Source organism: Physeter macrocephalus, chromosome 11 (genome assembly GCF_002837175.3).
Source record: "Physeter macrocephalus isolate SW-GA chromosome 11, ASM283717v5, whole genome shotgun sequence".
Lineage (NCBI taxonomy): Eukaryota > Metazoa > Chordata > Mammalia > Artiodactyla > Physeteridae > Physeter > Physeter macrocephalus.
The window spans coordinates 93,602,115-93,630,040 of record NC_041224.1 but is presented as its reverse complement, the minus strand read 5'-3'; the positions used below and the strand labels follow the sequence as shown (position 1 = coordinate 93,630,040).

Sequence of the window (27,926 nt, the reverse complement as noted above, 5' to 3'; positions counted from 1 at the left end):
AAGGTTTCTTAAGCAGGATTCAGTCGAGTGTAGAATGGGCAGGTATTTCTGTGGTGTGTGAAAAGACACTAGGCTACAAAGGCACGGTCGAAACCCATGACCACTTCAAAGTACACCTCCCCCCATCCCCACCCCACAGATTTTTCATGGGTCAAAATACTGAGTAGCTAGAGAATGGAGACTTTTTTCCTCTTCTGGGGCCTAGGATTAGTCCCTTATATTCAGAAGACATTCAGATATTGTTGACTGATTGGATTAATTAATAAATAAAATCTGACTCTGCTAAACATTTCTGAATACAAGCATTAGGTTTAAATTTTTATCTACTGGAGGTGAATATATTGATTAATTCAAAGCATTAGAACACTGTTCCACGAGCTATATTCCCATAATTTACTTATGCTTAAAATGATTAGGCTGATGCCAAACTCTAATAAAACCCATTCTGTAACACAAAAGTTTATTAGAATAAAAATACATGTACAACATTAAAATTATTTCACATCGCATGTAGGTTTTCCCTCCATTAGTTTTTTTTTAATGCTTTTAAAATCTGTGCTTTAAATAATTTGCATATCTGTAAACAAATCTTAGATTACCAAAGATGCAATGTATCCATTAGATACTGAACATCAAAATTTAGGAATTGCAACTGATAGTTATATCCTATTGCACTAAATATTCCTCTAAAATTCTGGACAGAGAAGAAAAAAGAGATTAAAATAAATCACTTGAAATGAGGTAAGTTGTATGAAAAGGTTTTTAATAGCAAATATCACCAATGTTGAGATGAGAATATTAAAAATATTCATGGAAAATTCACTTAAATGTTTGCATAGTCTAAGTTATTTTTTAAAACAAAAAATTAAAAATTACCAAAATTCCTTATTAGAAAAAGAGACAATTACTGGTTCTATAAGATCTGTGTACATTCTGAGTCTTTTATTTAGAAAAAAGAAGTGATACAAACATTCACAAGTTTAGCAAAAAGGAAAAAAACGTGACTATTAGGACTAACATTTCAAGCTGCCTTTTGGAAAGAAAATTAAAAACAGAGGTAGATGGTTAAATATATTAGTAGCCAAGTTACTCAAATGACTAATTTTTGTTTTGGTAGACATTCACCAAATTTTTATGCTTGAAGCCAAACAGTAAAAAAATTTAGGAGAAGACAGTAAGATCTGGCACAGGTTATTTTCCTTTTATCAAAGAAAAGTAATAAAAATAAACCAGGCTTAAGACCCCTGTTATGGATATGATTGTATAAAGCACTACAGTTCATGCACTTTTTAAAGCAGGAGAATGAACCTTATCCCTAAGCTTCCTAGGTTTATTTGAAGCCAAGCCCCAAGCCCCAGCAGGCCTGGTCAATCAAAGTAGGACTGTAGGGTGCCTCGGCGCCGGACATCGCAGGTCCAGCAGTGGAAACCTCCTCCCAGGGAATTGGCATTACGAATGTTAACCTTAATGGTACTGATACCTGCATGGAAAGAGAGAGACGTGGCCAGTTAGATGGACTCACATGAAGATTCTTCTATAGAAATGAACCTAAAAATGGGTAGGAATCCTGTGGTTCTAACCCTTAAGTCCACCCCAGGATAGTCTTTCAATTTTATTCATCAATTATATTTCATCTAATCTATTCCACTGCTAATATAAAACCTTCACCAGAAAGTCAGCAGAGACTCTGAAGTCTATTTTGTTCTATTGACTATTCACAAGTCAACAGGTTTCATGAGCGGATATATCTGACAAACGTTCAGAAACAATCCAAATAGTAAAATTTCAAGGCCTTTTAGAATTATGCTTTAACTACTTTGTCAGACTGTTTCTAATTTTACCATGTCAATTTAGTAAGAAAAGTATAATTTAGCCAACCTGAAAAGTTGACTTAAACTACCCACATATAAGCAGAGTTTATCTGACACAATTAGCTTGACCAGGCCACCTTTAGGAAACAATGGAACAGAGCTCATCTGGGTTGTATGGTCATACAGGTATCAAAGCTACTCAGGCAATTAGTTTAATCCAGCACCATTTGTATTAATATGGTTATGATGTACGTGGCCCAGTCAACCATTGGTATTTTGGAAGAATCTGTTGTGTTTGGCATAATGGGGTTTTAAAAAGAAAATCTATTCTCCTCTCTCGAGGAGTCCATTATTTTGAGAGGAAAGCTAAGCTACAGAGTTGCTAAAGGGTCCACTGGTATAGTTAGAAAGGCAACATGAGTCATCTGGAAAGCCTTTCATGAGAAAGTAAGACTGAGCAGGGCTTTGAAGAGTAAAAACAGGGTTTGGACATGGGTTCAGGAGTGGGCTTGGGATAAGAAGTGGGCTTTTAACCATGAGCATGTGTTTCCTGATAGAAAGACATATCTATGTTAGTCAGATGGCTAGAGCCATATAACCCTGAATTGGACAGAATTTAATTTGCTTTAACAAGTTCCCTATGTTCAAAAAGACTTTATTAAAAACAAAATTATAAATCAAATATTTGGTACTTAATAATATTTTAAGTTGAGAAACAATAAAATCTTAATGGACAAGGAAACTGAACCCAAGCAATTGGCTTATTTAACAAAAGCCACGAAAAAAAAAAGTGGGATAGCATTAGGGGTGAAATCATTAGATTGGGCTTAATCTAAAACTAATGGGCTAATCTTTTTAAACTGATACTTCATTAAAGAGGGATGTTTCAAAGGGGCAAACAATATCTTCTGAGTAGTACACCTGAAATATAAGACATAAATCAAAACATGACTTGATTTCAACAAGTGTACCGCCTGGCTTTATTTGACACTTAGGATATGTCAAGTAGAATGATAGTGATAAACACACACTTCTGCACCCTACTAACAGCCATATGAAAATTCTTTCAACGCTTTTCTCAGTATAGAATAACGGTCTAAATTTTGAATACCACGATAAGCAAATTCCCACCCAAGTACTAACCAGTTCTGCTTTTCAGTTCAAAGCTGAAATGATTTACTGACATCCTCTATTGTATTTCATTACTTTGTTCACAGTGCTTATCACACATATAAGTCAATTCTATATCTGTATCCTTAAACGTCCTTTAAAATATGTAATGACAAATTACTTTTAAAGGACCCCAACAATTTTATTTGGCGAAGGGCCAAATCATCCATATGCTTATCTGCAAAGGGGTAGTTCTCCACACGTGGGCACCAGGAAGTTAGATAAGTCACAGAAGATTGATAAACTTATTGCTAAGGGGGTGTCTACGAAGCCTGGGATGCATCTCCAACCTTTTGAGGTTGTGATTGTTGAAAACAAATATATTGTCCATCTATGAAATAATAACTTGGTACTTCTAAAAGGAACAGAAATTTAATTAGATAAATCATACATCAGACCTAGCATGTCATTTCTTCTCATTTAATAGTTTTGAATATGAACATGTTTCATTTATGCCGGGTACATACCCAGCTTTTCAAACATCTTTTGAATCGGGACTTCGTTGGCATCCACCATAACACGCTTTTCATCTAGCATTAAGACATTCATGGAAAGCCATTTGGACGACATCCAGAGTGGGTGATCTAAAAATAGCAATAACTGTTAAATCATGTCTGCTGTTATTCTTGGTTAAAGCAAGGATTCAGAAGTGAAGAATATTCAAGTGACAGCTCAATTCTTTCAATAGTTCAGTTTCCCTGTGAAAGTTTATTTTAATCTTAAGGCTATCTGTAAATGTTATGAATCAATCCATACTCATTACACATTTGAATTTCACCTTGTTGTCTTTATTTATTTTTTATTTATTTATTTTTTTTGGTATGCGGGCCTCTCACTGCTGTGGCCTCTCCCGTTGCGGAGCACAGGCTCCGGACGCGCAGGCTCAGCGGCCATGGCTCACGGGCCCAGCCGCTCCGCGGCATGTGGGATCCTCCCGGACCGGGGCACGAACCCGTGTCCCCTGCATCGGCAGGCGGACTCCCAACCACTGCGCCACCAGGGAAGCCCGTCACCTTGTTGTCTTTAAAAAGCCATTTCTTGCTTTCCGTGATATTGTTTTATAGTGATTTTTCCTGTCTTTTCATTTTCATTTTCTATGGAAGGAGAGGTTGTGAACACAAGTCCAGCCTTGTTCTAGTACCCGGAGTGCCAAGCACCAGTTTACTGCTTACCAGAGAAATATTCTAAATTGCTAATATGCAGGCTGCTGTCTATAGGTGAAAGATTCTTGGCCACTGCAGTAATTATTTTAGGCTATGAGTATACAAAAGTAAACATACCATCTGGGATGACTGGTATTGGAGGAGTAACTATGGTCCATCCTGCTTTCTTGAAAAGATCAATCTGCAAGACCAAAATAAAAAAAAAACCCCCCAAACCCAAAGAGGCTTAAATCTATAGATACTATTCTTATCATTCTTGGTCTCTGATAGCCCTTATGATAAATAATTCTTTTTGAGAAGCTGTCTTCTCAACTGCCAAAATTAAAAAATTAAAATTTCAAAACATTTTTGTCTGAATCTTAGTTAAAATGTACATAAAATCCTCAGATTGCCAGATTAAAGTTAAAAAGTAACAGAAATGTTAAAGCTTTTAAAAATATTCTTGTGCTTTTCACAGGTTTCAGAGATTTTAAAAGACCAAAGATATTTTCCTTGAGAAATTCTCATTAAAGAAAATGAAAATATTTCCTATTACTTAGTTGTAAGAAAACAAAATATGACTATGTCAAACCCATAGTCCCTCCGCTTCATAGTCTGTCACCTTACGTCTGTGACCATGGTATAAAGACAGATGTTAGGTATATACTCCCAAAGAACCATAACTGTCCCTAGTGACCTATTATAACCCAACCATCCCTAGTTCACATACCCACTTAGTATAGCAATAAATTATATTAAATAAATATTTAATAATATACATAATTGATTTATATAAATTATATATAAATAAATTAAAATGAAGTGAATAAGTAATCTTGGTCATTGGTCTAAATATATAGACTAGAAATGAACAGTGATATGGTAAAATAGTGAATTTTGCCATGGCGCACTGCAGCCCAGCAAATAACACAAAATCACTCACCACCCAACTGGAAGTAGGGGGCAGTGGGCAGAAGTAGGAGGCTGCAGTAGGGACAGACCTGCTGCAGTGCAGTGGCTCTGCTCTTCCCCTGCAGGGTGGACCTGGCTGAAAGGGGCCCCACTGGAGAGGGAAGAAGACACTCACTACCTAGTGGTGTTACCCCAGACATGCAGAGATCATCTTGTTTGCAATTCATCTGCTGAGGAACCTTGGCTGCAAGTTATGAGATAATACCACTCTGTTCAATAAAAACACACACATAACGCACAAACCTGAGGCTCTGACAGCAGCAAGCAGTCAAAGTTAGAGTCTGATGACACTACACTAATTATCACGGCTATAGTGTATATTTCTGAGTGTTGGACATCCTGTAGTAAATATAACATAAGCAATCCAATGTTTGATCATAATAATGTGAGCATTGCTGAATCTGTCATTTAGAACCATTAGGAATCACCGAAGTGCTTAAAATAATAGTGGCAATTCCTTCAGTTGCCAAACTCTCTTGATTTTCCAGAGTCCTAAGAACTCCCCTACCTGGTGACATGGTCGGTCAGGATTGGAAAGCACAAGACCGGGCCCAATGATATTGAAGGTGGCATCAATGTGCATCGGATTGGGGTCTTTAAAGGAGATGATATGTACTCTGTAGTCTGGAGCGAGATGCTTACGCATCCATTCAATGCCCATGTAGTTTGTCACCTGAAAATAAAAAAGGAGACATAAACCTATAAAGATTTGGTTCTATGTTTAGATAACTAAAAATAGGATGAAAATATTTTAATTTCAGAAATTTAAAATATAATAATAAAGTGAGAAATTTCCGAGGTAGCCTTTGTCAACCTGGCTTCTCTGTGCAAAGATGTCTCTTCCAGCTCGAATGAAGTCAGCAGCATCAAAGCATGGCTCGAACTCAGTCGTCACAAATTTTCCCTGAGCAGCCAATTTGTGTCTGTCTTCTACAGAATGGATGGGGTAATCCTAATTGGAACAAGAATGAACACACACAATGCCTTGGTTCATGATGAGATGACTCACAGGGCCTTCATTACTAAGAAAATTAGTTCAACATCATCATTTCCTGAAATACTACTGCCCTGTTCTAGACTGAAACATGCATGGGAAGATGCAGGCCCATGCTAAGCAAACCAAAATAAACCAAACCACCAACAAAAAAAGTAAAAACTAGGCATGACAAGTTCCTGATACTTGGAAGCAAGTGGTACAGAGGCAGTAATGAAACTGAAAATATTCCATGACCCATCCAATGATTTATGTGTCTATCTACATTATTGAAAATCTGCAAGATGAAGTCATTCTGTTCTTTTGAAAAAGGAAGTTGGCCCTGAGCCTAACTCATACCATAAAATGCGATGCCATGCATCCCCTACCAAATTTGATTGGGTGTGCGGTTGGGTAATAGATTCATTACTTACTTCTGTCTTTAAACCCATAAAGGGTTTAAAGAAATTTTCATTTTTTGATTCTTTCTATAAGTGATCAAATAGTAAGTGATCTAATAGAGACATATACTTCCTTTTACTGTGAATATGGCCTACAGACCGAATTCTTTTTCTAGAAAAGGCTGGAGTTCAGCCTAGTGACTGTTCTGTCTCCACCAATGCGCCTTTAGACAAGTTTTCCTCCCTGTAATGGAATGAAACTACTCCCTCATGGGGCTGTTATGAAAAATAAACAGGACTGAGGATGTAAATAAAGTACTTAGTTCAAGATCTGGCACATGGGGCTTCCCTGGTGGCGCGGTGATTGAGAGTCCACCTGCCAATGCAGGGGACACGGGTTCGTGCCCCGGTCCGGGAAAATCCCACATGCCGCGGAGCGGCTAGGCCCGTGAGCCATGGCCGCTGAGCCTGCGCGTCCGGAGCCTGTGCTCAAAGATCTGGCACATGGTAAACACCAATAAGTGTTAGCTATTATTATTACTGTTATTATAACTTATCATTTACTCTTATTTTCATAATAAAACAATCAGTTTTCGAAAAGTAAGTGATCTCAGCTTCTGAAATACATAATAAATACAAGGTATCAGAGAATCTTTCAGTCTCTGTGGATTATTTAGAAAAGTTACTAATAAGCTCTCCCATAACTGGGGACTTACCTGGTCATAAAGCTCATCAGCCATTGTGGGCTTAGGAGCTGTTGTCCACTTGGCCCCGCGGCGGAAGTAGTCTTTGATAATTGCTCTGTATGCGCGGTACTCAAAGAAGCGAGCGCGCCAGGCCATGGGAGCCTCGATAATCTCATTTCCCACAACTATCAGGATGTCTCGAGGCATCGCACCATATAAACCTGTCAGGCCAGAAAGTTCCATAGCAACTTCAGTGATGCTAACTTCCAAGACAGAAGAGTCTATATAATGTGATTTCATTCTTTGGTAAAAAAATTAAAATTACAGAAAACCTATATATGTATATGTATATAATTATACGCAAATGAAAAAATATTAAATGATACATGCTAGACTGTTAACATGAATTCTGTGTGGGGATGGTGAAGCCAGGCCAAATAGGAAAAAAAAAAAAAAAAAAAAAGGAAAAGAAGAAAAGAGAAAAAGAAGCATCTCTTGTTCAAAGACATCTTTAACCACCAAGTTTTCACCTTTTGTAACTCCTAACAGAGTTTTTCAGGGAATATCAGTACCACAAGATGAAAATTGGGCCAAGGATCACTTATACAACTGTAAATTAGAACACACCGAACTCTGCAACTAAGGAGCCCACCTGCCACAACTAAAACCCAGCACAACCAAATAAATAAATAAATAAATATTAAAAAAAAAAAAAGAACACACTGAACTCAGGCACAAAAACAATCTTGCAGCAGTGTCAGTTAAAAATAAGATGGGGGCTTCCCTGGTGGCACAGTGGTTGAGAGTCCGCCTGCCGATGCAGGGGACACGGGTTCGTGCCCCGGTCCGGGAAGATCCCACATGCCGCGGAGCGGCTGGGCCCGTGAGACATGGCCGCTGAGCCTGTGCTCCACAACGGGAGAGGCCACAACAGTGAGAGGCCGCGTACTGCAAAAATAAATAAATAAATAAAAAATAAAAATAAGATGGGAATGTTTCTGTTCCCCTTTTAATTTCTGTTCTTGAGGAAAATTAAATGGAATCCAATGGTCTTATGTAAGGGAATGCTCATTATGTTTAGAAAAACTGCTTCTTTCAAGGAAATTCTAGATTTACAATGGAGTTTAGAATGTGTACATCTAAGTCTTACCAGAAAGAACCAAACTGTTCCTAAATAATCTTTAAAGTTTTTTTAAATTAATTAATTTATTTATGGCTGTGTTGGGTCTTCGTTTCTGCGCGAGGGCTTTCTCTAGTTGTGGTAAGCGGGGCCCACTCTTCATCGCGGTGCGCGGGCCTCTCACTATCGCGGCCTCTCTTGCTGTGGAGCACGGTCTTTGTGGCACGCGTGCTCAGCAGTTGTGGCTCGCGGGCTCCAGATGCGCAGGCTCAGTAATTGTGGCTCACGGGCCCAGTTGCTCCGCGGCATGTGGGATCCCCCCAGCCCAGGGCTCGAACCCGTGTCCCCTGCACTGGCAGGCAGACTCTCAACCACTGTGCCACCAGGGAAGCCCTCTTTAAAGTTTTGAAGGATTATTAAAACAAAGGGATCTCTGAGAAATAATCAGAGCTTTCTCCTTACAGATTGAGAGAAATAAAAAAATTAAGACTCTACCAGTTTAAGTATCCAACATCACTTACCCGTAGACTCAAAATCAGGAGTTTTATACTTCAAGGACCAGTCAATGGTGTCAGGCCTCCTCACTGTCACTCCTTCCATTTTTAAAATATTGCACATTTCTTCAATTTCGGCAACAGCCTTTTTCAAATGATCTTTGGGAAAATAATGGCCCCCATACTTTTGGTAAAAAGTCCAGTACTTTTCATATGTGTTGGCCTAGAACCAGAAGAAAGTAAGTGAAATACTTACAGGAAAAAATTACAGCTCAAGATAGGTTCATAGGTTGTGAACAATTACTTGTATAACTTAATGGAATTCAGACTGAGACCACATCTGGTGCAGTGTTCATCCCCAGAACCAAGCACAATGACTCTGGGAAGACACTCAATATTTGTTGAATGAAGATCTCTAAATTCTCTGGATGTTTTGAGACCTTTTGTTCCTTCTGCCTGAGATCTCATGCCTTACCACACACAGCATGTCTGCCCTCACATGGGCTTGGAATGCTCTTGGGGCAGTTTTTACATGCTTCATAGACAAAATAGGACATGGACGCTCCCATCAGACAGTCTCAATGAAATCAAATAAGAGAACAAACAAAATACCTTAAGAGAATAAAAGCACACCTATACGAAGGTAAAACCATGGGCTACCCAGGCATCCCAGAATTCTGTCTAAAAAACAGCACTTCAAGATACTTTGTAGGAAAATAGGACACTGCTCCCTGAAAGGTTAGGGACGTACTCTCAACTATGCTTTGTTTCTCTTAAAAAGCCATTATTGATTATTTTCTCATTCAACAGAATCACCACTTGGCAAACCTGTGCAGCGGTGTAAGTCTACCTTTAGTGCTTCCTACACTTCCCTGCCAAAGTGTCTCTCCCCACCAACCTCTCTTCTCCCCAATCCATCTAAGCTCTCATAGTGCTTCAGGTCCTTTCACCATAAAAAGAAGTGATTTGATAAGCAAATCCCCAAAATTTTAAGTAGCTGAAAATAAATCTTAACATTTAGAAAGTGTCCAAGGGTTATACGCATTTTAAAAGACAACTGAATGGAAAGCGGTTGAATGCTTTAAAAAGGCTCAATCAATTTGCTAAAAATTACTATTGAATTAGGGTAGGTACAACAGCTATAAAATACTGGTTTTCAAAAGTGGAAAAGTCTGGAAGGATTCTTCATTCAGATTGTTTTCCACGTGCAAAGTTCTCAGTCAAATTAAAAAATACATTGGGAAATGTAGGAGACGCACATGTATATAATTTATTAAGACACCTAAAGCAGAATTCCAATCAGAAGATTCAAATGCTAAGAAAAAGCCTTGGACCTTCATCAAAAGATTGGCAAAGCAACATACATTTATATGTTTTAAGTTTTTTAAAAATGTTTAAAGCAGGTATTTTAATTTTTATTTTATTCTTATTTTTAACGTCTTTACTGGAGTATAATTGCTTTACAATGGTGTGTTAGTTTCTGCTTTATAACAAAGTGAATCAGTTATACATATACATATGTTCCCATATCTCCTCCCTCTTGCACCTCCCTCCCACCCTCCCTATCCCACCCCTCTAGTTGGTCACAAAGCACAGAGCTGATCTCCCTGTGCTATGCAGCTGCTTCCCACTAGCTATCTATTTTACATTTGGTAGTGTATATATGTCCATGCCACTTTCTCACTTTGTCCCAGCTTACCCTTCCCCCTCCCCGTATCCTCAAGTCCATTCTCTAGTAGGTCTGTGTTAAAGCGGGTGTTTTTAAAATGTTTCCTTATATCATTGATTAACCAACCACCAGTCCTAATCATGTCCGATAAGGTTTCCATTATCAGATAACTTCAAAAACAGATAACTTCAGACAGTGGTAAGTGCCATAAAGAAGGGGAAACTGGGTAATGAGATAGACTATCTAGATGTCTAGCTCTTTAATGTCAAAGACCATGTCTTTTCCAGATTATATGTCTCTACTTCCACTTTCACCTCAGCCTGATAAATATCAAACATATGGAAGCAGACCTGCCTCTTGTTAGTTCAATACCTAGGTTCACATCAATTAGGCTGGAGCTGAGCCTGCTGGGGAGGGAATAAGAATCTGAAAAACAGGTCTTCAGCAAACAGGGAGATGCCAGTGAAGCTCTGAAACGGGCTGGCAAACTAAAGTCCATGGGCCAAATCTGGACTGCTGCCTGTTTTTGCAAATAAAAGTTTTATGGAACATAGAAATACTCATTGACATATTGCCTGTGGTGGTTTTGCACTACAGTGGCAGAGTTGAGAGTGGAGTAGTTGTGACAGAGACCTATGGTCTGCAAAGCCTGAAACATTTATTATCTGGCCCTGTAAAGAAAAACCTTGCCAAACCCTGTCTAAATGATCAGTCAGTTGCTTTATTTTTGAAGATCTATAGGTAAACAATAAGCTCAATTTCTGGCCCATGAAAAATGTTATCAGAATTAAAAATCTGAGTGCTTGTTAAGATCAATCCACTCTTTTAAAAAACAAAACAAAACAAGAGCACTCTACTGTTTTCTACTCCTAGGAGGTCCTGCAGTAGCAACCAGAGGAGAGGATAATAATAACTCTTTATATTCCTCTCAAACACATCCTGGTACTACTCATCCATTCACCACTTCCTCCTTCTCATGCCAGGCACATCTCTAACAGTCCACGAGGGGACAAGAGGTCTTTGAAAATTTAACACTGGGTTAAATAGTTTCTGCTGCACAGCCATGTTTTCTTGCTGGACACATTCCAAAGTATCCCATGTGACTATTTGTGCAGAGTGAAGCTTGCTTGATAAATGTAAACTTTCCTGGGAGAAAAAAGTTATTTGAACAAGTGTGAATTCTCTTGTATAGTTCATACTCTGGCTAAGGTTGGACAAAGTCTGAATGATCAGGCCAGGCTACATTTTCCAAGAGACAGTTGGAAATTATTTACACTTCCTTTATAACCCTGCTAAATAAGTTAGCAATCATTTACCAAGTGTCTGCAAGATAAAAAAACACTATATTAAATGCTTAGCATGTGATGTTTTTAATAATCTGTTGCAGACATGTGGCTGCACTCCTAGAAACCTGATAGTCTTTCAGAGCCTAAAACCCTTTAGGGGTGTTTGCCAAATGAATTTTAAATACTGTCTTTGGAAGGCTAAGAAATCTCAATAGAAACATTATTTATTCCAGCTGCAAACTTATATTACATTAACCTTGATCGACTTTGTATTTTTTTTATTAATTTTTATTGGAGTATAGTTGCTTTACAATGTTGTGTTAGTTTCTGCTGTACAGCAAAGTGAATCAGCTATACGTATACACATATCCCCTCTTTTTTGGATTTCCTTCCCATTTATGTCACCACGGAGCACTGAGTAGAGTTCCCCGTGCTACACAGTAGGCTCTCATTAGTTATCTATTTTATACATAGTAGTGTGTATATGTCAATCCCAATCTCCCAATTCATCCCACTCGACTTTGTTTTTTTTTTTTTTTTTTTTTTTTTTTGCTGTACGCGGGTCTCTCACTGCTGTGGCCTCTCCCGTTGCGGAGCACAGGCTCCGGACGCGCAGGCTCAGTGGCCATGGCTCACGGGCCCAGCCGCTCTGCGGCATGTGGGATCTTCCCAGACCGGGGCACGAACCCATGTCCGCTGCATTGACAGGCAGACTCTCAACCACTGCGCCACGAGGGAAGCCCCTCGACTTTGTATTTTTAAAAGGTCCTTTTATCAAGGGCTTTAGAAAAAAAAGACCAAAGCAAAACAAAAAGCACATATTTGATGGAAAGTATTCACCATGTTTGCAGAATAAAAAGCCACATAGCTTTCAAAAATTGTGCTTCCTGATGACTGTGTTCCTCATTCCCATAAAATTTTTCTAGCACTTACATCTTCCAACATATCTTATGCTCTAACTGCCTATAACTGGTTTACTACATTATTTTATATTTCATTGGTCCCAAACTGATTAATATATCTGTGTCATTTTTCTCCAACTAGAAGGTAAGACCTTCTAGTTGGCCATGCATGGCTTAGATTTAATTTCCTCTCCCTCGATACCTAGTTTCTTATGTGTCATAAAGCAGAAATAACCAGACAAATGAATGAAATCAATACTGCTAATGCTACTATTATCTACAATTATTATACCCTCAACAGACTTGGCAAATTACATCCATACAACTATAATGAGTTGTAGTTTTGTCCTTTAACAATAAGTAACATGTAACCTTTTGCCTTCCTATTTAATCTCATTAGGTAGATAGCAACCCTCTTAATATCTTCATTTTAGTGAGGCCCAGAAATTTGTGGAATCAAGATCACAAGGTCAAATAGCTGATTAACTGAGATTAGCTAATAAGCTTTTATCAAATACCTAATTCAATCCTGATCTCCTGACTTCAGCCTGGCACACCTTCCAAAAGTCCATGAAATTTCAAAATCTAAAATCATAAATCAAGTGACAAAGAACTCAAGATAATGTCTTAGAATTCTGATTCCATAAGATCACATGATATAAAAGTCAATTATTCTAAAGACAAATAGAAGGATAAACTATTGCCTGAATTTGAAATTTAATTCCACCCAATCAAAATGGTTAGGGGATGGGACTTCCTTTCAAGAAAAGACTTTAAAAAAATCATGCCTTTTTAAAATATGTGGATGATACATAAATTAATCTGTTCATCAAATATCAAAACCAAAGGTAGTTTCAGAACAACTAGAAGAAGTTATGACTTTTTCTATTACCTTCTCTTCAAGGTCTAACTCAAGAATTATTTTCTTCGTTTAGGAAGAAGACTTCCTAACTATCCAGCATTTGGTCATTGCTTTTCCCTTAGCTCTCCTGGTATTTGAATTCAACTGCCTTGCCAGCTAGTTGCCATAAGATACTTAGTATTAGTCTTCATTTCTACGTAATAGACATCATACCTCTCCAGATGGAAAGCAAGTTCTTTTGTGCTAATAACTCTGGAGCCCTGATACAAGGTAGGCAACATTTCTGATGATGATGACAGTGATGTAACAGAACTTATTTCCTCAACCCACATTACAAATAAAAATGTTAATATTCAGGAAGAATTTAAGTACATTGAAGATATATTTGTAACCCATTATTAATGGAAGCTTAAGCTGCATCTGAAGTGTGGATGGAACCCTTATGCAGTACACAACCGGAATACCAGCCCACAGAGACTCTGGTCATAAAAATATTACAGATAAAGAGCACTAAGAGTTTTTTAAAAAGGAAGATATTACTTGTTGCCAGGGAAATCCTGGAAGGCTTTGTGGGAGATGCCACTGGAACTAGGTGGTAGGAAGAGGGGGAGGTTTAAACTGCAGACAAAAGGGGTGCAGGAAGGTAGGTGGGAGAGTTCTAGGTGGGAGCAAAGGCCTGAGGCTTGTTTGGTAGTAGTCTAATTTGGCTGTTTATACGGTTATCTCATAAAGTCTGCTGAAACCTGGGTGAAATTATTAGAGGAGAGAGGCTAGCAAAATAGAGGATAGGAGCAGATGAGTAACAATATTGAATTTGGGTTTTAAAAAATTACTCTGATAGAAGCTAGAGGTGGTTTAGAGAGTGCAGCAAATAGGGGAGACCAGTTATGAGTTAACTGCAATAGTCCAGGCAGTAGGTGAGATCCTGACTTAAGGAAGTAGCAGAGGGATGGAGGTAAGGTTCATTTTGATAAAAGACTTGTTCAGTCTTGGAGAATGGATGTGGAGGATGTGACTGAAGGAGAAATAAATACAAGTTTTAGCTTGAATAAACAGGAATGCCAGAAACTGAAAGGAAGGAATGAAGAACGTCCCAGTTTTGCAGAGTGGCTGGAAGCTGAACTCAAATGTGCCATGTCTGAGGTCCAGCGGCAATATCCAGCAAGGAATTTCACGTGTTCATAGGAACAGAATTCAGGAGAGAGATCTGGACCAGAGTGGAGGGGTGGGAGGAAGCTGTGAGAACAGCTACAGTGAAATTCTGTTCAGCCCAACATTACAGACCGTAAAGGAAGAAGATGTGAGGAATAGGGAAAGAACTAATATCCCCCCCGCCCCCTGAAACGGTCTCCCCAAACCTGAAGGAGGGAGTAATCATTGGTGTAGATAGTGTCAAATACTGCAGAGATGCCAAGTAAGATATCATCAGCCACTGGATCTGGGTAGTCTTGGGTAAGCTAAAGTGAGCGCAGTTACAGAGGAGACTGGGAGCAGAAGCCAGACTGCAGACCATGAGCAATGAACCCACTCAGACATGTGAAACGCTGGCTTTACCTTCACCTCCACAGTGAATGGTGGAACACAGGCATTTTCTGCTCTGCCCACTATCACTTCCTCTAAGGGGTCCCATTCGTTGTAAGAGGAGACAGGGCAGTCCTTGGGCAGAGGATCAGTGGCCTTGTCGTCAGCTGCACAGGAATTCCGGGAGGAAGCCGTAGCTGCCTGGGTGCTCTGGAAAGTTCGCTGCACCCATCCCGTTACAGTTCTTCCAAGCTTCCGAGAACAAAGAAAAGATTATTGTGTGGTCCTGCACAGTACTTGGGGGAGGGGGAAGTAGAGGTGGGATGAAAATCCAGGATAACACAGCCAGGCATTTAAAATCTTTTAGGAGAATGTAAACCGAGATGTTAGTGGATAGGTGGGTAGTGGGGTTACAGATTTTACTTTTGTGTTTATGTATACATTATCTTTTTATCTATTATGTTAATTGGTATAACTCTAAAACTTCTCAGAAGATTTTGTCCCCAAAGACCATACACCCCCATTTATATCTCGGAATGGTTTTCTGCAATCAAGCCTTAAGCAAGTTTTCTGCAGATGATGGGTCACCCTTCTTCCCAGAAAACCACAGAAAGTGGCTCCGGATCTCCCTGCCAAGTCCAGCTGCGGGAGGCAGCCTCCTGTCCCTGTCAGTACCAAAGGTTACTAGTATTCGGATCCTCTCCCCCCGCCCCACGCAAATGAAAATATAGAAGCATTTTAAATGACTTTATCTTTCAGAATAATCAGCTTCAAACCATCAATTTGTCCTCACTGACACACACTTCATATTATTTGGCACTGCGATTATGAGAGATTGACCAAGTGCCATGGGCTCATTTTACAGATGGTCCACAGTACCCTAACCAAGATAAGGTTTAACTAACCCAGGTACAAACTTAAACAACTAGGAAGGAGATCTAAGAACTTCAAAAAAGGCTTTTGAAAATGTAGAGCCCATAAACTCTAGAGCAGGGAGAGTCCCTCATACACTGGGCAAACCTCAACCCCACAAATCTCTATCCGGTTCTGTTAAAAGCCTTAGGAAGGAGGCAGGAGGGGAGCCAAGGTGGAGACTAAAAAGCAGGAGGGAGTGACAGCTGTTCTGAAGCCAGTTGCTGGCGGAAGCCAAACTGCCTGGCTATTCCCGTCCCAGGAGCTAAGGAGGGTTTGCCGCAGGCGCGTGTTTGCATACCAGGGAAGCGGAGGGCAGGACCGGGCAGAAATCTGGATACAGACCGAACTCGCTCCAACTCCTCTCGCGACTCAGGACTCCACGTTACACTTGGAATGAGCCTGCTCGCTCCCCCTCCGTCCCCGAGTCCCACTTCGCCCCTTCTCCCGTCCATCCACGGTACACGCATGCCCAACTCTCTGCCCACCCATAGCGATGAGCCGCCAAAAGGCCGCCCTTTTTCACTAAGCGGGGTTGCTTGTCGCCCTCGCCCCCTCCGGCTGGGGAGGGCGGCGACCCCCGCGCTGAAGGCCAACACAGCCCGAGGCGCGCAGACCGCAGCTGTGCCCACTGGGTGTGGCCCCAACGCACGCCCCCTTCCCCTGGGACACCGCCAAGCTTCCGGCAGCCGGCAAAGGCTCCTGAAGCCGAGCTTCTAAGGGGGCCCAGAAAGGACAGGGTCGTGCAAGGCTGGCGGGGGGAAACCAGGAAAGGAGAGGGGGAAGAGAGCACGCGGCTGCCCGATGAGGCGGCGGCGCACGCACCCGAGACCCGATGTAGTGCACCGCTTCGGCGCCGCGGCTCCCGCCGCGCAGACACCGCACCCGCAGCATCGCCTCGCGCCCGCCTGGTCCACAAGTCGACTGTGCCCAGCGCTCGGCCACCTCCTTCCGAGTGCCCCGAGAGCGCGCCCGCAGCAGGGTGTCCCGGTGCGCGGCCTTTTGTAGCCTCGCCCCACCCCGGCCGCCCCCCGCCGCGCGCCCCATTGGCTGCCGGGAGCAGGTGGCGGGGCCGTGGAGCGAACGGCGGCGCGCGGGGCCGCCCGGGAGTTAGGAAGGGCAGGGAGAGCGGGGGATGCGGGGTCAAGTTAGGAAGGGCAGGGAGAGCGGGGGACGCGGGGTCAAGTTAGGAAGGGCAGGGAGAGCGGGGGACGCGGGGTCAAGTACCCCGGGCTGGCCCTCTGTTAGCTTGTCAGCCCGCCCACTGGTTTCTGCCGAGCTCCGCCAGCCCCGCCTGGGTCCGCCGAACCAGGCCTCCAGTCTCAGGGACGGGGAGGAGGACGCGATTTCTGACGAGTCAACGTAATGATATATACATGTATGGTTTTAAATTTACATTTATGGATTTAAATATGCAAAGCGTGAGTAGAGTCTCACGTTTAAATTCATCTCCGTGCACTGATCTAGTCCCCTCATTTTGCAGTGAACGAAACCACCTCAAGTTTAGGTGGCTTCTTAGGGCAACACCGGGTTGGAGCCTGGAGGGGACCAAGTCTGGAACTCAGGTCATCCGCTCCCCGGGGTGCTGCGTGGTCCACCCACTAGCCTGTTACGTGTTGTTTGGAATACTTGTCGTTTCAAATAGTCTTCGGCCATGTGTCCCTGGCTTGAGAAACTCAGTCATGAAAAATAGAGATAAATGTGGGCCAGAAATGAGGGAGGACTACAGGGAATTTTTTCCCTTCTATTTCATGTATTTAAAATTTTGTTTCAATTTGATAAGGATACATTTGTTAGAAAAGTAGCTCCCAAACAGTGCAAAATTTTAGTTGCTGCGGATTTGTGCAAAACTAGAGAACTCGGTTTAACATTTATATTGTTAGAAGGAGAGGGGACAGAGAGTATTTCATGTCTGTGCCCACAATATATGTAATTACTTATTTTTAATAAGTAATTAAGAGCTGTCTTTTTTTTTTAACATCTTTATTGGAGTATAACTGTTTTACAATAGTGTGTTAGTTTCTCCTTTACAACAAAGTGAATCAGTTATACATATACATATGTTCCCATATCTCCTCCCTCTTGCACCTCCCTCCCACGTTCCCATATCTCTTCCCTCTTGCGTCTCCCTCCCTCTCACCCTCCCTATCCCACCCCTCTCGGTGGTCACAAAGCACAGAGGTGATCTCCCTGTGCTATGCGGCAGCTTCCCACTAGCTATCTAATTTACATTTGGTAGTGTATATATGTCCCTGCCACTCTCTCACTTCGTCACAGCTTACCCTTCCCCCTCCCCATGTCCTCAAGGAGCTGTCTTTTAAACTGTGTTGTCTCGCACTCATTTTCCAGTTCAGGCGCTAGACAAGCAGGATAGCATGGTGGAAACAGCCATGGAGAGGGAATTGGGAGTACGGGTTCTGGTCTTGACTCTGTTATAGACTACCTTGTGTCTTCTTGAGTTGCCATCTTCTTATCCTCAAAGGGAGAACAATTGCATTTATTGTCCCCAGCACACAAATGGGCCAAAAGGAGAGATCGTACACGTAGAACTTAATGTGGCACTAAGAGCTATACGAATTTGAGGTAATATTTTACCAGCCCTAACAATAAGGAGGCCTCCAAATGTGATAATCAGGTGAAAGGAGTCAATAAATCTAGGTTCTTGTCTTAGCTTTGCTACTAACCTGCTGTGTGACCTGGAATCAAATTCCTTCACCTTTCTCATGAAGGTGTCACACTTCTAGTAAAGGCTTTGGGAAATCTCTAACATTTCTCAAAATTTACAGAGTGCCTTCTCCCAGCAATTAAATGCAGCCACCTCTAAATTCTAATTCTCTCAGTATACTTAGCGTGGCCAGAGATGTGCTGCTCTTCAATAAAGGAATGTAAGGGGACAGTAAGTATACACAACAAGTGGTATTGACATTACTTGTTCCATTTCTGTCTGAGATCTGAGGACATCCTCATGTCACTCATTAAAGGCACTGTTTTGGTTTTGTAGATGTAAGAATTGGGAGTGTCTGGAAATAATAAGGCCAGGAGATTATTAAGTTTCACATTACAAAAAAAACCTCATTATAGTCGTAGAACAGACCTTTATCTCCTGGAATCCAGAGGAAAGTATATGGATAGAGCCACCCAAACCAGTCCTACCACTGTAAAAGCAAATCAAAGCACTTTCCTCACCCCCTAATTTTCCTTTCCTATTTATTAATTTATTATTCATTTATTTTTTTCTCTTGAAAAAGTTCTGTAACAATTTTTAGATTGACCTTATCAGTTGGATGCACACGTCTTCCACACTGGTTTGTTTGTGTACTGCTAAGCCAACTCTGCAAAGTATTGATGGTGATACCTGTTAACACCTTGGTCTTTGGTTGCTGCTTTTTTCAGAAGAAATGGAATACACTGTGAACTCTGTCATCTTTTCCCTCATTTGCAGTAGGTTAGTATGACACCAATAACTTTGACTGGGCCAGTACCTGTAGGATCTTGGTGGTCTCGTAACTAATGATTATGCATATTCATGTCTAATAGTAGTATACTCTTGTAGGTTAATCTAGAGGCATAATTTAGGGTAATGTGGCAGATGGAGGGGATAGGTAAGAGGACAAGGAATAGAAAACACATCAGAAGCATGGCAAATTCTGCTTTCCAATATCTCCCTCATTACTGTTGCTTTGGGGATATGCCCAACTCTACCTAGTTCCAACCAACAAAGTACAGAGTTTTTGAAACGTGTCCTGAGATTAAAACAAAAAGCTAGTATAGTTATAGGGTCAAGAAAATAAGTTACAGAGCTTATTGTAAGAAATCATTATTTCACTATCATGACTGACATCAGAATCTGTACATAGGAAGCAATCATAATGTGTTCCTAGAACTTAGAGATACAGATACTCTGTGAAGCTCACACACACACACACACACACGCACACACACACACGTACACACACACGTACACACATGGATGAGATTGGCTATCGGCAGAAGTTACCCACTCTAAGAGACATTTGTATCTTTAGTTTAAGAGACAGGATAGCTCTCAAGTGAAATCAGAAAAAAGTGGGATTACTCAAATTCAAACAAGGTGACTTAAATATATTCTCATGACTGGAATGTAATTAAAGGAAGGTGCAATTTTTAAAAAGTATTATTTGGACTGCATTAATAAAATATCTCTGGAAGGCTACACGAGACACGGATAACTTAAGTTGGCCCTGGGACAGGGACCTGGGTGACTAGGGGACAGGGCAAGAGGGAGATTTTTCACTGTATACCCTATTGTACTTTTACATTTTGAACATGTGAATGAATTAACTAATAAACAAATAAATATTTAAAGGACTGCATTTATAGAGGTATGATTGCCAAAATGGAGTTTTTACAAAGGAAGCCAGAGTGTACCATCTATCAGAGTCTATTCATCCAGCTCTATCTAAGGATGGAATCAATATTCTGGTTCCTGGAAAGGTGATATCTATTGAGGACAAGAATGACTTCATGGGTTTTGATGAAATATCCTTTAAGAATATTCACCTCCTTCAGATTCTGAGTTTACCAAGCAAGCTTCCAATTCCTGGGAATGGGGACATGGGGAGGGGGTTACCCTGCAGGATGAGCACAAGTGAAAGATAAGGCTGGAAAGGTAGAACCTTCATCGTCAAGTATTAAATCCTTTTTCTAGCTTATCCTTCACAGTCTGGTGGGTGTGGTTAGTGTAGCTCAGTTCTTGTTCTCAAAGTATGTTCTCCTTCGTAATGTTCTCCCTTTCCTGCCTGCCTAGTCAATTCTGGGTAAACTGATAAAATTCAGTTTCTGGACTTGAAATGCTGGGGGACCAGATTGGCCCCCACCACACCCCATTCCCTTACCTCACAGCATCTGTCACACTGCACTGGAATTGCCTGCTGATCTCTCTCTCACTGGGCGTTGGCTCCAAAAGGGCTGGGAGCCTCTTTTATTTGCCACTGTATCCCGAGCACAGCACCTGACAAAACATAGGCCCTCAATCAGTCGTCCAGTGAAGGAGGTGCTGCTCTGAAAGCCCAGGCTAGGATCACCAGACCTCCCTCTTTGAGTCATTGCAGTCATTGGTTTCAACATCCTTTACATCTCTAGAAATCCTCTCACATAACTTCAGCTATCCCCACTATTCAGCTGACTTCCAAGTTGTTCTTTCCAAGTAGCAGCACTTTCTCTCCTGAGTGTCTGATCTACATTTCCAACTACTTGCAGCTCAGAATGTTAGCCTAGGAGCTCTGATACCAATTTTCAGCTATACCTTGGGCAAGTCACTCGCCGTCACTCGCCTTCACTCAGCCTGAGGTTTCTCATTGAAAATAAAGGCACTAGTCACTAGATAATCAATATGGCCGCTTCCAGCTCTAAAAATGCTGTACTTCTACACTGGTAGAAGCACCAGTCAGCTGAGTTTTTGTCAGCACCTCAAACTCACTGTGCCTGCAGGGGAACTCATGCCAGTCCTTCCTGCTAACTCTTGTCAACGGCTCCATCATATTTTAGTATATGATTTTGGCTTGAAACTCTCTGGGCATTTTTGCCTCCTCCTCCTAATCTAGTCCTCCATTTCCAATGAGTTGCAAAATATTATGAAAGCAGCCTCTGAAACACTGTCCTCTTACACATCTTTTAAGGATTTTTATTAGTTGTCAACAGCAGGGTTATTACTGCCCAGCATTTCTCAGTGTGGTGGAGTCTTTCATCAGATGACCACTGCAAACCGTAGCGCCAACTAAGTTAAACCCAGCTTTCTCCAAGTATTTAAAATAATCTTGGCTTAAATCGGCATTCAAACTGACCTGGAAATTAAGGAAGAAACATGTAGCGTCTGCTTCAAGGAATCTTCTAATTTCTTTCACTTCAGTCTTTAGATACCCTCTGGAATTTAAAAGCAGTAAGCACTCTTCTTTTTCAGGTCCTAAGTAAACTTAAACTAAAAGGCAAAGGTCATAATGATAATATGTGATAATGTCTTGATACATGAGTATATGGCAGGCAATTTTTGTTAATGGAAAAACAACTACATCTGTTCCAGTCCAGTCTTTTACTTTTAAATAGTAGCTTTATTGAGATATAAATTCACATAGCATGAAGTTCACTCTTTTAAGGAGTACAAGTTGACGGTTTTTAGTATAGTCACAGAGTTGTCCGTCTATCTTCACTAATTCCAGTACATTTTCATCATCCCCAAAAGAAATCCTGTACTCATTAGCAGACACTCCCCTTCCACCTCCTCCCAGCCCCTGGCGACCACTAATCTACTTTTTATCTATTGATTTACCTATTCTGGGCATTTCATGTAAATGGAGCCATGCAATATGTGGTCTTTTGTGTCTGGCTTCTTTCAATTTGCATAATGTTTTTAAGGTTAATCCATAACTTGTAGCATGTATCAGTACTTCATTCCTTTTTTTTTCTTTTTAACATCTTTATCGGAGTATAATTGCTTTACAATGGTGTGTTAGTTTCTGCTTTATAACAAAGTGAATCAGCTGTACATATACATACATCCCCATATCTCCTCCCTCTTGCACCTCCCTCCCACCCTCCCTATCCCACCCCTCTAGGTGGTCACAAAGCACAGAGCTGATCTCCCTGTGCTATGCAGCTGCTTCCTACTAGCTATCTATTTTACTATTCCTTTTTAAGGCCAAATAATATTCCATATTTATTCTATCCATAGATAGATTTACCACATTATATTTATCTATTCATCAGTTGATGGATGTGTATAGTTTTCATTTTGAGCTATTATGAATAATGCTGTTATGAACGTTTATGTACAAGTTTTTTTGTGAATGTATTTTTCATTGATCATGGATGTATATCTAGGAGTGGAATCGCTGTATCATGTGTTAACTCCATGGTTAACACTCTGAGGAACTGGCAAACTGTTTTCCAAAGTGGCTGCGTGAGTTTTACATTCCCACCAGCAATGTGTGAGGCTTCCAGTTTCTTCACATCCTCATCAACACTTGTAAGTCCATTGTTTTTGATAATATCCATCCTAGTGGGTGTGACATGGTGTCTCACTGTGGTTTTAATTTGCATTTCCCCAGTGACTAATGATGTTGATGGTCTTTACATGTGCATATTGGCCATTTGTACATCATCTTTGGGTCACCTCAGTCTTAGGACAGATAAAAATTAAAATACCTTTATTTAGAGAGGAACTGATGCCCGTTTATAGGAACCAACAGCATTCTTTCAAGTGAGGCCAAAATAATAGTTGTTTAAAAATGCAAAGGGGGAATACTTCATTAAATATATAGCATAGGACTCTGGGGTTAAAAACACACTCTTATCTTTAAAAAGTTACAAAAGTTAACCTCAAAGCTAAGTGATTTCTCTTAAGGAAAGCTAAGGAAATTTCTCTTTTAGAGCAGAAAAATAAATAGTAACTACTGCTCACATCAAGAATTAAACAATGGGCTTGTGAGAGACATTACCACCAATATTCCTATCTTTTGGAGGAGCCTCTGAGACTTGCTTAGGACTTAGTAGATAATGTAACAAATCTGCTGTTTCAAAAAAGATAAAGTTATCATTTTAATATAAATGAACCCACAGAGAAAAACTCAGTCCACATGAAAGATAAAGTATAAGGGGAGGGGGGCTATCATACAGCCCTGCCCCTGACAGTGCTCAATTAATATTTGTTGACTGAATTAATTTGAAAATAACTTCCACTCTACTTAATAATAGCTACTATTTACTGAGTGCTTAAATGTGCCAGATTAAGAGCTTCATGTATGTTATCTTATTCACTCATCTATGAGGAAGTATGCTTTTTTTTTAAAATAAGGACAAATTTTATTTATTCATTTATCTTTAAATTTTATTGATTGATTGATTGATTTTTGGCTGTGTTGGGTCTTCGATCCTGTGCGCGGACTTTCTCTAGTGGCAGCGAGCAGGGCTACACTTTGTTGTGGTGCGCGGGCTTCTTATTGCTGTGGCTTCTCTTGTTGCAGAGCACGGGCACTAGGCGCACGGGCTTCAGTAGTTGCAGCACGTGGGCTCAGTAGTTGTGGCTCATGGGCTGTAGAGCGCAAGCTCAGTATTTGTGGCGCATGGGCTTAGTTGCTCCGGGCATGTGGGATCTTCCCGGACCAGGGATGTGTCCCCTGCATTGGCAGGCAGATTCTTAACCACTGCGCCACCAGGGAAGTCCTGAGGAGGTATTCTTAAAATAATCTCAAATCTCATGTAGATGAAGAAATTAAGCCTTAGGGAGGTTAAATAAATTGCCCAACGTCAAACAGCTGCCAAGTGACTGACAGAGGCAAATTCAAACACAGGCAGACTTCAAAGCCTGTGCCCTTACCTCTCATACCTCTTGATTTTCTCCAAATTCTCAGGGAAATACGTATTGCAACACAAGGTATATGTGTAATCCAACTACTTTCAATATCAGATACTCTCCTGTAAGCTTCATGTTGTGTCACATGCTTCCATTTATCCTTCAGGATATCTGAGTGTTTCTTCTGGGAGTTATTTATCAGATAACTGCCCTTCTTAGGATAACACTGTACCTATAAAGATTGCGTGGTAGAGTCTTTGACAAATTGAACTTCTGCAGGTCAGCTATAGCTGAATGCCAAAGACAGGGAAAGACCAGAACATAGTGTGAGCACTCCAGTGCTTGCTTCGGCAGCATGTATACTAAAATTGGAACAGTACAGAGATTAGCATGGCCGCTGCATAAGGATGACATGCATATTCATGAAGCGTTCCATATTTTTATGTAAAAGAATGAAATTAGAACATTCTCTAACACCATACACAAAAATAAACTCAAAATGGATTAAAGACCTAAATGTAAGACCAGATACTATAAACCTCTTAGGGGAAAACATAGGCAGAACACTCTCTGACATAAATCGCAGCAAGATCTTTTCTGATCCACCTCCTAGAGTAATGAAAATTAAAACAAGGATAAACAAATGGGACCTAATGAAACTTAAAAGCTTTGCACAGCAAAGGAAAGCATAAAGTATGAGCACTCTAAACAAGCACAGGAATGGCTTAGGTGTTTTACTGAGAACTCTGCAGAGGCAAGAGAAGGTATTTTAGCGTAGGTGTAGCTGTTGCCCCTGCACTTCAGTCAAAGAGGGGAGAACATCAGGAAGGGGATGGATGCCCCACAAAGGTCTATCCTATGGGGATGGTTCTGGAAATAGACTACATATTCATCCCCACTTGAGTCCACCCTTAAGACTTTTAGCAGGGGCTAAAATAGCTCCACTCACCCTGCTGAAAAAGGTGCCTCACATTGCCCTCTGAGTTGGCACTTCCCTTTCCTAATCCAACAGCCACTTGCACTGGTGGTGCTGGCCAGGGGTGGGCCACATGTAGTCAGCACCCAAGAGTGAGGAAGGCATTTGGCCAATTCCAGAAATGGTGGAGAAGTTACTGAATCACCATCATTAAGTTATATAATGTCAGTGCTACAAAGATTTATTTGCCCATGAACAATTCCTGATTTTGCAGGAAATATCCTTGGATGCCTTAGTGGTGGGAGAGCAGCTTTCACTGGACCCTCTCCCTCGTCTCATTCATTCAGCCTAAATTCCTCTCCCATTATTTTTTCAACCTTCTTCTTGACTCTGACTCCCTATTTTCATGTCTGGCCTAGATCCTCAAAAAAAAAAAAAGCTATGAAATAAGAAAGGGATTGAGTGGCCAACAACTAACGGATGGGTAAGGAAATTAAAACACATTCAGCATCGGACTCTTAAGTGAAAAAATAAAAAAATTTAATGAATATTTCTAAAATGAATGAATAAATTTAAGATTTAGAGTAAATACATTTCATCATAGGATAAAACATGCAGCCACTAAGAAGAATGTTTACAGAGAATTTTAATAACCTAGGGCAATTCTTATGTCATGATATTAAGAGAAAAAGAACAGAATATGAAATTATACATATAGTATGCTCTCAACCGTGATGAATACCTATGCATGTAAAATCCTGGAAAGAAATTCACTAAAATTTTAATAGTTACTATCCTTGGATAGAGATATAATGGGTGTTCTTTATATTCTTCTTTCTGCTTTTCAGCAACTTGTGCAGTTTTCTCTATGAGCCAGTCTTACATTTATAATCAGGAAAAAAACCCCATAAATCTCAATTTTTTCTTTAGAAGAAAAGGATTCTGTGTATACTGCAAAGAACTCTCTTACTGTCCCAGATGTTTTCCCTCACAGCCCCAGGAAAACTGTAAACCCTGCTCTGGGAGAACACCTTCCATGGCCACCTGGCTCCTCTGTGTCCACACAGGTGATGATCTGGCAGGACGCGGGGATTAGCGTGGGAAGGCACGTCTGTCTGTTGTGCACTTTGCCCAGCTCTCTCAGATCTGTGCTTGCTGTTTCACTCCCATCTGTCTCACTTGTTGCTGGTGAGGAATTTCCCCAAATTATCACTCCCAGGAGAAGGCATTTCTCTAACTAGGCCTTGGGAAGTGGAGAAGTAACATTTACCAGTTTTCTGTACCCCTCTCTCGGGTTGGCTTGGGCAACATCCCAGGAGAAAGCACTTATCCCCACCCCCATCAAGATCATTTAAGTGGCAAAGCTCCCCCCACAGTCATGTCACGTTCTCACTAAAGAAAGACCTGCCTAAATAGAATTATTCAGAATTTGCAAGCTTGGGGTCAGGTAGGAGCCAATTTTGAATTTTTGCTTAGGAATCCTAGATTTCCATTTCTGCCAGGCTGTTCAGAATTTAAAAGCAAAGCTATATACTAAGACTGAGGATTGTAAGGCCTGAGCCACAGATGTTCAGCCGTAAGATGGAAATGAAATGATCTGAGAGGCATGAATGTTTAATGAGGCCTGATTTAGAAATGACAGAATATGTAGCCCACACATGGCCTTTTCTAGAAAGTTATCTTGTTCATGTGAATGTTGACGCATATCAACATTCCCCAGAGAGCGCATCTGCCACGTGAGACAGTGTACTTTTCTGGCCCAGCTCTGTAGCAGCCGAATTACTGACTCAACAACCAATGTATGGCTGGGAAAATCCAGTAATCCCAAATTCTCATACACAGCCAATTAAAATAAATTTTACTACTATAGGACAGATTCCTCACTGACTCTGGTTAGATCAACTTGTAATGTTTCATTGTTGTCCTTGTTTGTCAGGTCCAAAGCCGTCTCTAGCCTCCACAGGCAGAGCAAAGCAATTCCTCCCTGAGTACCAGTGCACCTTGTTAATACCTCTTTTACAGCATTTGTTACATGCCTGTAACAGCTTGTTTCCAGATCTGTCTCTATCACCAGACTGAGACCTCTGGAGAGCAAGGGCTATAGGTCCTGTACCAGAGCACAGTGATTGCCGCTTAATAAATGCCTGTGGAATAAATTGCCTAATCAAAATGTTCATTTTTTTTCTCCTCTCAGAATCGATACCGCACTTTAAACAATGTTTAACATATTTGAGAGAGGCATATATATAGAATTTTAGAACCGGGAGGGACCTCACTTTGTCGATGGGATAACCACAGCTCAGAAAAGCCCAGTGACCCATACGAATCCATCAAACGTTGCTGAGATCAGTGCAATTCTCTTTGCGAGAGTTAAATGAGCTTTAGGAAATGGACTTTTATTTTACGTTCTGGGAATTCAAATGTGTAAAATTTTAACTTCCAGGTTTAGCAAAATGGTCCTAACAGGCCTCAAGAAGTATTTTAAAGGTGGATAGTATAGGTCGGTGTTTGGCCCAAGTCTGCCCTCTAAACTTGCAGAAGATACGTATCAAGAGAAATCTTACTTCAATGTGTTAAAACTATTCTCATGAGTTTGTGGGACATTTTATTTTTATTTTCCATTACAGGTTTTAGATTTATAGAAAAGTCACAAAGGTAGTACAGGGTCCCTATATACCTGTCACCCAGTGTCAGTTCTCCCTAATGCTGGCATCTTACATTACCACGGTACATTTGTCAAAACTAAGGAACTAACACTGTGTA

General features: G+C 40.8%; 1 protein-coding gene and 1 non-coding gene across 3 annotated transcripts; one reads left to right on the top strand and one right to left on the bottom strand.

The window, feature by feature from the left end:
• Window positions 1–442: 442 nt before the first annotated feature.
• On the bottom strand, window positions 443–16,922 carry GATM (glycine amidinotransferase). Of its 2 annotated transcripts, XM_007116724.2 has the most exons (9): window positions 16,747–16,922; window positions 15,043–15,261; window positions 8,797–8,992; window positions 7,186–7,376; window positions 5,910–6,047; window positions 5,604–5,768; window positions 4,262–4,325; window positions 3,449–3,565; window positions 443–1,480 (listed from the first exon to the last, which is right to left on the bottom strand). In XM_007116724.2, exons 1-9 carry the CDS (start codon window positions 16,813–16,815, stop codon window positions 1,368–1,370), a joined length of 1,272 nt encoding a protein of 423 aa, XP_007116786.1. In that variant the 5' UTR covers window positions 16,816–16,922; the 3' UTR covers window positions 443–1,367. The 2 variants fall into 2 exon arrangements, with proteins under 2 accessions (XP_007116786.1, XP_007116787.1); XM_007116725.3 differs by lacking the exon at window positions 15,043–15,261 and having other exon boundaries at window positions 16,747–16,891.
• Window positions 16,923–24,585: 7,663 nt separating this feature from the next.
• LOC112063529 (U6 spliceosomal RNA) lies at window positions 24,586–24,689 on the top strand. Its single transcript, XR_002891038.1, has one exon. It is a non-coding gene; the product is annotated as a U6 spliceosomal RNA (small nuclear RNA).
• The last annotated feature ends 3,237 nt before the right edge of the window (window positions 24,690–27,926 follow it).

Excerpts from the sequence above, each read along its gene's own strand:
- GATM (XM_007116724.2), bottom strand. The coding sequence starts at position 16,815 with ATGCTGCGGGTGCGGTGTCTGCGCGGCGGGAGCCGCGGCGCCGAAGCG. Across the intron at positions 5,769-5,909 it reads TCTTTGCACAGAGAAGCCAG|GTGACAAACTACATGGGCAT; the intron begins GTTGACAAAGGC and ends TTTTATTTTCAG. Across the intron at positions 1,481-3,448 it reads AAAGATGTTTGAAAAGCTGG|GTATCAGTACCATTAAGGTT; the intron begins GTATGTACCCGG and ends CTTTCCATGCAG.